The 15,691-nt window shown below is 46.9% G+C and overlaps 1 protein-coding gene across 1 annotated transcript in view; it reads right to left on the bottom strand.

The window, feature by feature from the left end:
• LOC135899638 (acetylcholinesterase-like) overlaps window positions 1-15,691 on the bottom strand; it is a 215,346-nt gene that overhangs the window by 125,050 nt on the left and 74,605 nt on the right. The window contains exon 3 of the mRNA XM_065428944.1: window positions 3,140-3,492. Coding sequence (XP_065285016.1) covers window positions 3,140-3,492 — 353 coding nt within the window. The remainder of the gene's footprint in view (window positions 1-3,139; window positions 3,493-15,691) is intronic.

Here is a 15,691-nt window from a genome sequence, read left to right on the forward strand (position 1 = left end):
GAAGTGGAGAACAATTACTTGTTTTGAATGACGCTTCTACAGTTATCGGTCGAACCGCCTCACGTAGCCAATTCTCTGCTGTGCTTATGTGAGTGTTTTTTAACCTTTCGCGGTGAGCGCAGTACGTCTAGAATCGCGAGTCCTGCGCTCTATGCGGTTGTATGGGAATGGCGGCCGCACAGCGTTACGCAATTCGCGGAACTGTCAAAACTGATCAACAAGGCGAAAATAACTGATATTCGAAACTATAACATGAGAAAGACTGAAGAAGCCGTAAAAAATTGAACGCAGCCTGAAATCAGTAAAAACGAAACCTGGCATAGGACAAACCATGATGTATGCACTAAAGGATAAGAAGGATAATATCATCAGCAATCTCGAAGATATAGTAAAAGCAGCGGAAAAATTCGTAGCCGACCTGTATATAGTACCCAGAGGAGTCACGATACCTCACTTAGAAACAGTAATGAAAAGGATACAGAAATTTTCCTATAAGTAGCGATGAGGTCGGAAGGGCCCTGCAAGACATGAAACGATGAAGAGTGGGAGGAGAAGGTGGAATAACTATCGATTTATTCAAAGATGGAGGCGACATAATGTTTGGAAAACTGGCGGCTCTTTACACGAAGTGTCTATCGACTGCAAGGGTCCCAGAAAACTGGAAGAATGCAGACATTATACTAATCCACAAAAAAGGAAACATACCCGCCGTGGTTGCTCAGTGGCTATGGTGTTGGGCTGCTGAGCACGAGGTCGCGGGATCGAATCCCGGCCACGGCGGCCGCATTTCGATGGGGGCGAAATGTGAAAACACCCGTGTACTTAGATTTAGGTGCACGTTAAAGAACCCCAGGTGGTCAAAATTTCCGGAGTCCTCCACTACGGCGTGCCTCATAATCAGAAAGTGGTTTTGGCACGTTAAACCCCATAATTAAATTTAAAAAAAAGGAAACATTAAAGAATTGAAAAATTATAGGACCTTTAGCTTGCTCCCAGTATTATATAAAACATTTACCAAAATAATCTCCAATGGAATAAGGGCAACACTCGATTTTGTCAACCAAGGGAACAGGCTGGCTTCTGGAAGAGATACCTTACAATGGATCACATCCATGTCATCAATCAGATTATCGCGAAATTTGCAGAGTACAATAAGCCTCTCTATGTGGCTTATATAGATTACGAAAATGCATTTGATTCAGTAGAGATACCAGCAGTCATAGAGGCACTACGTAATCAAGGAGTACAGAACGCTTACGTAAAAAGCTTGGAAAATATTGCTGCATGCGTGTATTTGTTTGTTTGAACGAGGAGCGTGGGCGTCATCACTCCAGAAAAGAGGAGGAAGAATGAACTGGGCTCGCGCTGTGAATCTGACCAGTCTTCGCTGCAACCGTTGTTGTAAATATAATATGTAAATAGTTTCTCGTCTTACTGACTCATCCTTCGCGTAAGAATATCTACAGAGGTTCTACAGCTACCTTAATTCTACACAAGAAAAGCAGGGAGATACCTATAGAGAAAGAGGTCATACAGGGAGACACAATTTCTCCAAAGCCATTCACTACATGCTTAGAAGAATTCAAGCCAATAAACTGGGAAGGCTTAGGAGTAAAGATCGACGGCAAAACTCTCGGCAACCTTCGGTTTGTTGATGACATTGTTCTATTCAAGAACAATGCAGACGAGTTACAACAAATGATTGGAGACCTTAACGGAGAGAGTGTAAGAGTGGGGTTGAATATTAATATGCAGAAGATGAAGATAATGATAAATAGCCGGGCAATGGAACAAGAGATCAGGATCGCCAGTCGGCCACTAGAGACTGTGAAAGAGTACGTTTACCTAGGTCAATAATTCACAGGGAACCCTGCTCATGAGAAGGAAATTTACAGAAGAATAAAAATAGGTTGGATCGCATACGGCAGGCATTGGCACCTCCTGACTAGAAGCTTACCATTGTTATTGAAAAGTAAGGTGTGCATGCAATCAGTGCATTTTGCCAGAGCTGACATATGGGGCAGAGACATGAGAGCAAGTTAAGGACCGCGCAAAGAGCGATGGAACGAAGATTGCTAGGCATAACGTTAAGAGAGAGAAAGAGAGCGGTTTGGATCAGAGAGCGAACGGGTATAGACGATATTCTAATTGACATGAAGAGGAAAAAATGTAGCTGGGCAGGTCATGTAATGCGGCGGTTAGATAACCGTTGGACCATTAGGGTTACAGAATGGGTACCAAGAGAAGGAAAACGCAATCGAGGACGACAAAACACTGGGTGGAGCGATGAAATTAGGAAATTCGCGGGCGCTAGTTGGAATCGGTTGGCGCAGGACAGGGGTAATTGGAGATCGCAGGGAGAGGCCTTCGTCCTGCAGAGGACATAAAACATGATGATGATGATGATGATGATGATGGAGGTGGTGCCCCCCCCCCCCCGAAAAAAAATCCTGGGTACGTGCCTGGCTGTGAGAGCCCCACTTTTATATGCGCGCGCTTTTTGTATCGACGTCCTACCATGCATCATCGAGGCACAATTCATAATTTGCGTTAATAACGCGTCACTGCCATTACAGCCGTTTCACGAGCTCTAAAAGAAACTAATTACATGTGTATATCTGAAAGTAAGCATATTACCATTGTCAAGCTTGTGAAATAAGCGTGCTTATGGCAGTAATCGTAAATGAATTCGTGCAATAGCGGGATCACACCGTTCATAATCGTCTTCACCATCATTCGCTACTCTTAACAAGTTGCTCCGCAAAAATAAAAAGCATGGCGCAATAAGACAAGACAATGCGTATGACCGGCGCTAATCCTGCGCAATGTCCTTGTGTTCTTGCGCTATGATTTCTGCTTATTCCTTACGAGCCAGCTCACCCAAGAAGCTGCTTTACACCGGCAAACTGGTCATATTTATGTGACTGACTCATGAAATGTGCTTCGCGCTTGAAAGAATGTCAGCACGAAATTGTTCACTGTAGCGTAACTAGGACACCAATGTAGAACAGGACACATGTTTGAAGTTAGCGCTCTCTATATTCTGTTCCTACAATGAGCGTACTTGATCCGAGATTGACCTTGTTTGAGGTATGTTGTACGGTCATGCGAGAAGAACGTATACGCAAAGTGCACTCACTTGAGAGCAAGGTTCTGATCCAGCAGTCCCACGTTGCCGGGCGCCTCGGGCGTGTCGGCGTTGAGGAAGCCCAGGACCCCGAGACGGTAGTTGATCGAGGCCACCACTAGGCCCGTCTTGGCCGCGATCACGGCGCCGGTGTAGTTGTCGTACGAGGCCGAGCCGTAGTTGAATCCCCCGCCGTGAATCCATACCAGCACCGGCCGCTTCCGGTTCCCCTCGGCCGTCCACACATTCAAGTGGAGGCAGTCCTCGCCGTACTTGATGTCCCCGCTCAGCAGACCACCGCCTCTCGCGTTCAACTGCGGACATCCCGTACGATGGCTGCTCGCGTCCAGAGTGCCGTCCCACGCCTGGAGAAGAAACGTGTTATGCGCAACCGACCAGCTGTGCTGCAGCAAGCGTGCCGTGTCAGCATCTTGCGATGACATTCGCCACTGTGAATACCTGGTAGCGTTCGCATCTTTGTATGCGTTGTATGAAGACAGGGAGTGCCCATGCAGAAGCTGCGGCTTGGCAGGCTACTGCCAAAACGCCTTCGTTTGGGCCTTTCTTCGCTGTCGCCCTGAATGTCAGCGCCACAAATCTTGGCCATACATGTCGTCGTGTTGGCCTCGATCACTTCCCATAACTCCAGCAACCAACACATGAATCAGAGTCGCCTTCGACCATTTAACACTTTGCGTAGATACTGCTGCTGTCCCAAGTGCTACAACGCAGGAGCTCGGTGCCTTTATTTTCCGGTGCCTTCGTCTTAAACGCCTCATGAACTCTTCAGGGAGAGAAGCTGCGCCTTCCTGTATCAAGTCGTGAAAGAACTGCTTGCTTAATGCGCTATTGTTCATCGCACATTGTTACGATTGGCGTGTAGCACCCCGTGCAAAAAGTATGCTCGACCACCATGCCTCATCGAAACGAAGGGTGAATTCCCAATTTGTTGTGGTTGTCTCAAGGGGTTGCCGGTCTGGCTGGCGCACCGCAGTGCTTTCAGGCCCCTTTGTGTGTGTGCGACATTAGAGGGACCCTTTCCTCGAACTGTCAAGCTCTACAGGAGAACTTCCGCGAACCAACGTCGCCTAGAAGAAAGGATCAAGCCCCTACGAGGTCTTACAACGTCAGCAGGGACAATAGATCGGCCGCCTATCCATAACCAGACGCCCTTTCCGCGAACCAGCAACGCGCGAAAGAGAAGGGATCAGCTGTGTACTATTCCCAGGACCCGCGGACTGCCGCCAGCAGAGGCATGCTCGTGAAGACGTCAACTGGGACAATGGATCAGCCGGCTATGTCCTTCCAGATGCCCTTTCCGCGAACCAACGACGCGCGAAAGAAAAGGGATCCGCCGCCTCCGTGGGTTGCCCCTGCGGAGGCGGGCTCGTGAAAGGTCGCCGGCTGCCGTCGCCAAGCACCGTGGAAGTCAGTGCATGACGTGAGCGAGATCCCGCCTACGACTTTAGTGGGCCCATTTAAGGGGCCCCGCAATGTACTTTCAAAATTAATTCTCTTCGTCTAATCTTTCACCAACCGTTGAATAAACCGTGCAAGTTTCGCACTAGAAGTCGTCTCGCCCTTGCTTGGTCGCCATGGTCTACCGGATGCCTGCAGTCCGCCGACAACGCCACGCTACCCAATAGTAACGTCGGTCGAGCTTCGATAAACAGGTGTCGCAACAACTCGGCAGCGGTGGGATACGCTACCCTGGAGAACGCAACAACATGCGCCTCCTATCGTTCGCAGACGAGTGGCGCCACGGAATGCGTCAGTTGAACCCTCGGTGACATGCTCGCTATCTACATCGCATACAAACACTCCAACTAGGGCCTGGCTCTTTGACTCGCTACAATGCCTCATATATGCAGACTCCTTCCTTGAGTCTGTAACATGTTATCGATATCTCGGTGTTCCCATTACTTTAGATCTTGACTGGATGGCTCACATTAACAAATTAATTAGCAGCGCTAACAGTATATCTGGATACCTTCGACGCAACTTCTGCTCCACCCCTGCGTCTGTCAAACTCATCCTTTATAAAACATTAATCCGGAGTAAACTATAGACTACGCCTAGGGATCATAACACAAGTAACCTAGCTTAAGCTTTTAAAATGGTTCGAAACACCTCTACTCGTTTTGATTTAAGCAACTATTGTCGTAAAGCAAGCACCAGCGATATGAAAATTCGCTGCAACAAAGCCTTCTCGCAATCTATCGTAAATCCTGACGCCTATGCTTATTCCTTAATATCTACTACCACCCGGCTTCACGCAATAATTTCATTCCCCTTCATCGTGTCGATTATCCTCACAACTTTGGACCGATGTTGTGCCGAAGAAAAACCTGTCAGCTGTGTTTCATATCGCGTACCTCAGAGGATGGAACCTCCTTCCCGGCTGAGGTGTATCAATATAAATGCACAATTTCGCGCGGCGTTAGCTAACATTGTTTACATATAGGAATTTTACAGTAATTCATTTTACAACTTCTTGTGTCTGCTGCGAATGTTTCGCATTTTACGATGCACTGGGAAGCTACTTAATATTGTTTTTATTTATTGGCTGTATCTCGTTATATGCTACATTTAGCTAAAATGCATGACGAGGAGAATAACAATATTTTAACACTTGATTGTTTATCACAATGCCCCTTCCTAATGCTGGTGGCCTTGAGGGTACCATAAACAAACAAATAAAGAAGAACATAAATAAATAAATAAATAAATAAATAAAGTCTTAGTTTCACCTGAAATACGAAGCATCGATTGCGATAGCAAATTAGTAGACAGCTATGCGAAGAATGGATAGTAGTTTTATAGACCGTACGAACTTGCAAACATTCGGTTACTAACTGAATTAACAAGAATTGTGCAATTTTCGCACAAGCAAATATGAACACATCGCACTCGATGACCGTGCAAACTCGATGTCAAAACGCTGGAGTGTGAAAGCGCGGCGGCATCAGCTAGCGTATTCACCTGCGCGCTGACTCTCGCTTCATCGCGAGGTAAGCGGCAAGAACACATATGGGCACTCCCTGCATTCTGACTCCATCGCAGATTGAGTTCAAGATAGGGCCTTCGCCGAAAGAGAACGCCATCCCTCCCCCTTCCTCCTCTCCCCCTTACTGGTGATGGAAGACGGCGCGCCCGCTCCTCGCTGTGTTGAGTTCCTTTATATGCAGGTAGCAGAGTTGCGCGTCCGTCTTATCACGCCGCTAGCGCCTCTATTAGCAAAACGTCGTCACGTGGTAGTCAAGCAACAGTGCAATGCGAAAAAGCAGATGCCTGGGCCAATTTTTGTATTTCCCGACGCCGCGGCTTCAACGAACTGGACTGACACAAGTTATCGCCAGTCAAATTCATAGCGAATCCGGATGATCTTGGCGTTAGCTGTTCACGTGGGGGCTAGATGTGGAGCAACAACGCAACGTGCGCAGCGAATCTCAAAGTTGGTTCATCGCAGTGTCATCGCAGTTCCATCAGAATGATATAATGACCGGGTGCTCTGCTCCCAACTGAACGAATTGTTCTGAAAGCGGAAAAGCTTTTTATTCGATCCCATGTGGGGGGATCGGTTATTGTGCGCCGAATTCAGTGGTTGCTTCGCATGCAACGCAAGAAAGCTGTGTCAAGAGGTCAAGAATACGCGAGGTAAGTTTTTCCTTTGACTAGCCTACGAGAATGCTTCACTATTATTTTTTTCAGAGGTACGGTTGTTTGTATTATGTAAGCAACGCGTAGAACTGCCGATATCGTTATGTGGTTTACGATATGCAGTATTTGTCAAAGCCCTCGTTGTAAGCGTACATGTATATCAACAAAATGAGATAAGTTAAACATTCGCGTTGTTTTCTTTTGACAAAAATATTGCGTGTCTCCCAACGAAGAACCTGGCGAGTGTTGCTCATAGAGTAGTGGGTGAAGTGGGTGCCGTATACCCCCCCCCCTCCCCCTTTTGTATTTTCAGCAGCACTGCTGCATACGCTTCCTTTTATTTGTGTGTTAGTAGCAGCTGGGCGCACGCGCCGATTACCTCAAAGTGTGCAATGATATGGAAGCATGCGAAGTATATGTAAAAGTAGGGCTCTGTCCCTTTCAACAATTCCTAAGTCTTTAGTATACTTGAGTTGCTCAGTGAATTAGCCCCTCTAACGTGTGGTAACCCGAGCTAGTATAGTTCTGTGAAGGGGCATCTGTTAAGGGGCGACACCTGTTAAGGGACATCTGATTACGAGCCCCCAGTACCACAGTTGTATAACATTGTTTTCTCGAAAGTCTTAGCGCTGTAGCACGGCGGCTCGCAGGGTGTCGCATTAACATCCCGAAAATAGAAATTCGAGGTATATTTAACGTTTTACTTTGTTGCATACGTTACGCAAGCCGAAAACGATAGAGTTGGTAAACGGATACTGGATGAAAGAAAGATTTATAGTACTAAACTTACTGTATAATGGTGCCGGTCATTTACATTTTGTGCCACGTATGATGAGTGGTCGCTCACCGTGATTGTTTGTTTGCTTGCATGCAGGATTACTTCACACCTGATCAGTTTCTTGACGAAGAACGAAATGAATAAAAAAAACTATTAAAGGCAAATGCTGTCCCTGGCATACGTTCTCCTAAGTACATAGCAGAGCATGCATGCTAAGGCTATCCTTGTTAAAAAGGGGCTTCCATACCTTGAGTGAGTATTCACTCACTAGTTTCAATTGCCGTGCCTGTAGACACAGCCTTAGAAGCCACACGTGGAGAAGCACCTCATGGCGTCACCATATCACGATCAGATGAGACTACAGACCCAAATCAGACATTCTCAGCACCAGTAACTATAACTGAGCTTTTTAACGCACCAAAAGGGACGAGAGACAGAGGCAAGCCGCCGACACAGCGCTGTCTCTCGTCCCTTTTCGTGCGCTAGAACCTAACCTCAGTTATGGAATACCAACATGCCCTAACCTACGCTCTACCAGTAACTAGTTGTCTATAGATACACTTGTTCTCTATATTTTCCTGGTGTATGCTTCTTTATCGTACAGACTACTCAGCACAAGAAATGGCGCAAGAGACCCCTGGCACCCCTGGCATCTTCAAGGCTGCTTCAGTGCCTTTAGATGGGATAATGCTCTTGGTCAACAACTACAGCAGGCCAGGCGCTGGTCTTTTTATTTTCTGAAGCCTGCGCTCCAGTCCTCATGAGTGAATACAAATGTTTGCTAGTGTTGAATTGCGTACCCAATAATAAATGCATCTGGCATTGCGAGTACCACTGACTAGCTTTTCCTGATAAAGATGTTCCACAGCATTTTCCGTGTTACCACTTGACGATTAAGCACTTTGACCGGTAAGCTTGCCATTGCATTAAAAATAATCGGTGGCATGAAAATCGGTTGTCAGACCCTTTAGGTACACATTTTGCAATTGTGGACCCAACATTCCATAAGTACCCAAGACTGCACCTCTAGTGCCGATTTTCTAAATGGCTAAAATTCACTATTTTCTGCTTAAAATTCCAATCTCTACTACTCATAACAGTTTTATTAAATTGTATAATTTTGCCTACACTCTTAGACAAAGGTACACCATTTGTGGTGCCTATCTGCCGCAACGATAATCGTCGTCTGCCCTGCTTGCGTTTCCTTCCTTGAAAACGCCGCGCCCCCTACTTTCCGGTTGGGAATGCTATGTCATGCTGATAACGCGCATGCCGTTCGTCACTGGGAAGTGCCGGGCTCGCAGCGTTAAAGAAAGGAAATGCGGACAAGACAGTTGGCGTTTATTGTTGTGTGGCAAGATACGACCCAAAGGGTGTAATTTTGATTTAATGACTTGTTGGCCACGTAATGCCTGCCTTGAAGGGTAATCTAGCCCAAAATGGGCAGTGGTGGTATCTGCAATAAGCGATTATATATATATATATATATATATATATATATATATATATATATATATATATATATATATATATATATATATATATATATATATAGCTCGCATTTTATAACTCGTCTGTACTAATCTGGTTCAACTTCTATGTGTGGCCTGCTCCTGTATTCCATACTTCTGGAGTGTCTTATTTATGAATTACTAATGCCTGCAATAAATAATATGCTTTGATGTTCTCATGCACTACATGACCTGTGTAGTATTTTTGTAATAAATAAGTTTTACAAACTCTTTTTATCACATCTTAATTTCAAAGTGAATGGAAGCTCCCCTCACTTGCGAAAATAGTAAAAGCTGGCCACAAAGGTGTTGATGCTTGCTGCAGTGGCTATGTGCACTTCACTTTTGTATTTTGCTGTTCTGGTCCTGGCTGCTCAACATATCTGCATTGTGGGTGATCGAGTGAATTCCTTGAAAATTGAAGAAAGAACTGTAGCTAGTTCTTAGCAACGTGTTTGGGTATAATAAAATATTTAAAATCGGCCTCATGACACCTTACTGCAATAATTGTTGTTCTTCCTTTGTAAAACGATTTAAGGATCTTCAAGTAAAGGCACCTGAACAAACAAATTTTCAGTCAACTGCCTATTACGTCAAGAGCGGTTCAGATGAAATTGCTTGACGAACAGCTACGTGCTTTTGTAGGCTGTGCTAAAACTTTCACAGTTGCAATATGAAAGGCTACTGCAAGTCTGGATATTTTTTTTTAAATAGTGGAAGCACATATAGTTATACAACGGCTTTAGATGGTATTAACAATTTTGCGCATGGAATGCACCAAACTGCTTTCACAGAACTGTCATAAATAAGCCAGCTGACATCTTCATGATAATGCCCTGCTTGGGTTGTTTCTGAACATAAAGGAGGTTACCACTAAGCTATTTCATCTACTACTGCTTATGTGAAGCAGGAGGCAAGAGGAACGAATGTCGTCATTTAACATACGGTAAGGGCCTAACTGTGTTTTGCATTATTACCTATAATGTAGCTATGTCAATCCTATGAGAGAAAAACTTTCACTATACTCCCACAGAAGTTTATTTTTGAATCCCTGCAGTGAAAAGGTACAGTGCTCACGGAATGAAATAGGACACGGATCATTTAGTAGAACCCTACATATGTTCAAAGTACGCAAGAGCACCATGTCATGTCGCTAGGAATTTGATCACCAAAGGTGAAGAGGACTCCGATGTAAGTGTACACGCCACAATTACGTCGATGTGACAAGAACTGCGGCCGGTTGAAACGAAAGTATGCACATTACTTAGCCCTAAATTGACGCGTTTCATTCCGTGAGCACTGTACATAATGAAATGGCACTTGCAGGTGTGGCTGATATCCAATGCCTGCTGGAAGGTGGGTACGTTGCTACAGCAAATTAATGGGGTACCAGAGTCAAAATGATAATAGTCGGTCATTGTTTCACCAGTAATATTTTAGACTGCCTACACGTTGAGAGCTTTGGCACATTAGCAGATATGGGCCTCATTATATTCAGTACTGTTCCCTTTGTAAAAGAGCACAACTTGATAAGGCTCACTACATCAAAATATTTGCGCGCACTGCAGTACTATTTTTTTTCTGAAATTCGCATTGTGATTTTATTGCCAAAAGGGAGGTAGCTGCGGCTCGGTGCTTTTTGCATTTACATGCAAAAAGAGAACTGCGCTATTCGTAGTAGCGTATTTATCTCCGTTGAAACAAAATCTGAGTGCAAATTAGGCAATATTCAAGCGAAGGAAAAATATTAAAGCATTTGATTGTTTACCTCAACTGGTAGCGTTTATCCAGTTTTTAGTACGCTATATTATTTCGAACCTTATACTACCTTGTTATGTAGCTTTTTCACACGGTACTTTTTGTAGGATTTTTGGAATCCATAAAGCAACATCAACATATTCCCTAAGACTGTTCGGTGCGAGCTAATTGTTACCGTCGAGGCTGCTGAATGCTGCATCGGATCGGCGTATATAGAATAAACAATATATTCTATAGACACGCCCGTGCCCATACATTATTAGGTCAAAAGTTCCGAGAAGGCGCACAGGTGAATGCAAGTCCAAAAAACAACTGATAATATTTGCGCTGCATCTTACGCCGCGCGCTAAAAAAGAGCAGCGCCTTTTTCTTGACGATCTTATCCAGTCAGCTGTTTCGGTGTGCTTAGTTTGCGATTAGGCGGAAAAGTGGTCCACAAGCGATGCAAAAGCTCCCTGTCGCCTGCAAAAACGGAGTGCGGCTTCACCGCATAGATTTGGTTGCTTCCCGGGCAAGATGGCGTACCTACGCGCAACTATGCTACCTTTGGTAGCATATGCAGTAACTCTACCGCTGCCCTCCCTCGCATCTGCGAGCCACCATCGTCCACTCACCCTCGTATGCTTTTACTCGCACATACATACAGCACACGGGGCGCGGTGACGATGTTATCGCCCTTGGATTTTATAGGGAACATCACTGCGGCGACGAAGGTACTAATGCGCGCGTCCACATATAACCTATCGCAACAGTAAATAAATAAATAAATAAATAAATAAATAAATAAATAAATCGCCAAAGGTTTCTATCCTTTTGCCTATTGTATACGGCCACCATTCTTTGCACACGATTGGTACCGTTCTGGCTTACCAACCGAACCTATCAGATTTTCCGCCAGTCCTGGAAGCCGCGAGACATGCGGAGGATGTCCGTAAGCCGGCCCGCCGCTTATCTTTGACCGAGCAGAGCAAACAAAGCAGCGTACTGGGGGCGCCACTGGGTTCCGACCTTTCTCCCCGGCACCTTGGTATGCCTGCCAGCACCAAGCCGCACGCAAATGCTCACTTTGAGACAACAACAACAACAAAAGAGAGAGCTCTGCTGAATTTGTGCTGAAGTTCTGCTGAAAAAGTTCTACCACGATTGTACGCACGAAGCTGGCCCAAAGCAAAGCAGTGTAAGGCCATATGAAGTGGCGGCGGCCATTAGCTTCGGTAATGAGGGACCTCCGCTTATCTGAATACGCCCGCAATAACCAGCAAAAGAGGTTATACGACTAAAGAAGCGCCTTCGCTGATTTTAGTGTTTTCTACGACGACAAGCGACGGGCGACAATACGTTCTGGAGCGAAGTTCTTCCGTCAGCTAAAAGCCGCTTATGCATCCTTCTGACATTTGCGACGTCGTAACCGCAATGACATCCCCCACGTCCGGCGCCTCGTCATATTATGAGTCGAATTGTGGGGTTTTACGCGTGTCAGAATCACGATCTGGTTATGAGGCACGCTTACGAGGATTCATGTTGACAACCTGGCGTTCCTCGGCGAGGACCTAAAGCACGAGCGTTTTCTTTTTCACATTCCGGTCCCCTTGAAATGGTGCGGTGGTGGTGGTGAAAAGCATTTATTGGGCTATATATAATTACTATACTACTTACTACTTATACTACTACTATACTACTATACTATACTATACTACTGCTATACTACTTACTATACTTACTATATAATTTGGAAGACGACGAAGTGTCTTCTTGGCAGAACACTTGTTTCTGTGCTCTGTGAATTTCTGGTGAAATCTTCGCTATTCGAGGTGCCTCGCCTCCCCGTCTTGCGGCCATGGACGCGGAGCTTGCCAGAGACCCGCCTGGCCAGAAGTCATCACGGCCGTCAACCGCAAGGAAGCGAGTTGGCTCCGCCAGTGACACCGAAGACACCGAGCTGTACTCTATGTCGGAAGACGACTCATCCGACGACGGCTTCATACCCGTCCGGAGTAAGAGGGCGAGGAGAAAAATCGCCAACACAGCGCCGTCAACTCCTGCGACCACAACGACTGTGAAGACAAGGCCTGCGCGCTGGCCACACGTCATCATCTTTATGCCGGAAGAACCGTCAAGCAACCTACGATTGCTGAACAGGCAAGCCCTATCCATTTTTCTGGAATGTGCGGTGCCGGATCAAATTAAAGACATAAGAATAAATCCACGCAAGAATATACTCGCCATAGACGTGTACTACGCGGGTGCGCTTGGAAAACTACAAGAAATCACAGAGCTAGACGGAATCAAAATGCGCCCCTTTATCCCGATCGACGACACATCCATAGCCGGTGTGATTTACGACATTGACATTTCCATTCCCAATGATGACTTACCTAGCCTCATCAAGCCGGCATACGAAGGCACGATCATTACGCAAGTGCGCCGTCTTGGGAATACGCGCTGCGTAAAAGTACTATTCAAGGGGGATTGTATCCCATCCCACGTTAAAGTCGGACATTTCCGACATCCGGTTCGACCATTCATCCAGAAGCCGCTTCAATGCCATCAGTGTTTCAGGCTAGGACACGTCAAAGGCGTGTGTCCCAACTCACTACTGTGTCCCCGTTGCGCTGAACCTCATGCAGAACAGACCTGCGGTGCCACGGTCCTGAAGTGCGTCAACTGTAGCGGCCCTCACGCGGCCTCCTCGAAGGACTGTCCCCGCATCAAGAGGGAGCGCGCGGTTCTTAAGCAAATGGCCAGAGACAATTCTGCCCACAGGGAGGCAGCCGAAGTAGTCCGGCGTCGGCGACGACGTAGGCGCCATCGTACGTCTTCGAAGAAGGCGCATGCGCGAAGTGACAGCACCCACTCCACTGCGGTGCCAGTTAGTCACGCCGCGAACAGGCCCACCACTTCCACGAAGGAAGCAGAAAAGACTCTATCTTTAGAGGAATGGCCTACGCTACCAAGCCGCTCCCTTGTGAAGGAACCTCAGAAGGTCGGGGTCCCACCTGATCCTTCTCCGGCCATGGATGATTCACCTAAAACAGACCTCCAAGTCATCTCGGTGCTACGTTCTCTCATGGAGGCCATTCGAGCAATTTTAGTGGACATCGGGACACCCTGTGCTCAAAACGCACTTAGAGTGCTGGACGCCTTAAGCCCAGTGCTTGCATCCCTCAACTAGAAAGATGGCTACCCATACCCCATCCTTCCGGAAAGAAGTCAAGGCTGCATCCGTCATCCAGTGGAACGCCAGAGGGCTAAAATCACGAATTTCAGATTTTCGTCAGTTTGTGTACACCAATCTGTTTCCCCTCATCGTCATTTGTGAGCACAACTTGTCGAAATCAATAAGACTGTCAGGATACGAATTTATCATGTCATCAACAAATGGTGCATGCAGCAAAATCGTCCTTTTTGTTCGTCGTGAACTCACCTATGTTTTGCAACCAGTTGCGCCCCACGACGACAATCAATATATATGCATCACAGTTAAAAAGAACAAACTCTTGTTTACTCTCATAGGCGTGTATATATCGCCTTCCTGCAATTTCGATACCAAAAGATTTGCGGATATCTTGAGTGTTTGTCCCGCCCCATGGGTCATCATAGGAGATTTCAATGCACACCATCCAGCATGGGGAAGTAAAAGGACAAATGCAAGAGGACGAAGATTGGCAAGCATCGCCCACAATTATGGCCTTACTCTCCTGAGCGATGGTAGCCCCACCTTTCTTCGAGGCGTGACATGCGGCAGCTGCCTCGACCTTGCTTTCGTCTCCAACTCTCTCGCCAGATGTGTGAAGTGGTTTCCAGACATTGAGACACATGGGAGTGACCACATTCCCACCTATCTGAACATCAAAGGCTTGACGTCTAGATCAGGCTTACGGAATACCCAGTGGCGTAGCAACAGGGGGGGCCGGGGGGCCGTGGGCCCCGGGTGCAAGGGCCCAGTGAAGGGGGGGGGGGGGTGTCATATACGTCTGAAGACACCCCTCTTTCCGCCGGCTACACCCGGGGAGGGGGGTGACAGAAGGCCTATGGGCCCCGGGTTCCAGACGACCTAGCTACGCCACTGGGAATACCATTCGGACGATTCAATGGACCCACTTCAAATCTGAGATGGAAGATGCCTGCCGCGAGGGCCTACCATCAGGGTTAGAGCAAACGATTAAAATGACGATGCAAAACGCCACTCGCATGATGACGATCTCTTCCACGCGGAATGATTTCGACATAGAATTAGAGCGCCTTCGAGCGCTTCGTCGCCGGGCGGAACGTCGATATCGGCGTACAAAATCAATTCATGACCTTAGGGCAGCCAGGAGGATGCAAAAGAAGATTCAGCGTCGTATGGATAGATTAGCGTCGGAACGTTGGGCAACGTTTTGCCAGAAACTCGACCCCCGCAAGCCACTGTCTCACATTTAGAAAACGGTGCAAGGTCTGCGTTGCCTTCCGGAACGGCGTTTCCCATTCAAGGCGCTAGCGCTTTTCCAAGGGCGGCAAGACATCGATGTCGCAGAAGACTTTTGTGCGCGGATCGCAGACCAAGCGACTCGTCCAGATCCTCCAGCCCGAGCTGACGTCCCCAATTCCCGTGACTGCCGCATGGACCTTCCTTTTACAATGGAGGAGCTCGAAGCGGCTCTAGCTCTCTGCAGGCGCTCATCATCTCCGGGTCCGGATGGTATATCATACCAGGCCTTGTGCTATCTCGGAGAGTCCGCACGGATAGAGTTGTTGAGCCTTTACAACTCCTCATGGCAGGACGGAAATGTTCCTGACGAATGGAAAGTAAGCCGCCTGGTGCCACTCTTAAAGCAGGGCAAATCCCCATTAGAACTCACCTCTTACCGCCCAATA

Source organism: Dermacentor albipictus, unplaced genomic scaffold, assembly GCF_038994185.2.
Source record: "Dermacentor albipictus isolate Rhodes 1998 colony unplaced genomic scaffold, USDA_Dalb.pri_finalv2 scaffold_16, whole genome shotgun sequence".
NCBI classification, from domain to species: domain Eukaryota; kingdom Metazoa; phylum Arthropoda; class Arachnida; order Ixodida; family Ixodidae; genus Dermacentor; species Dermacentor albipictus.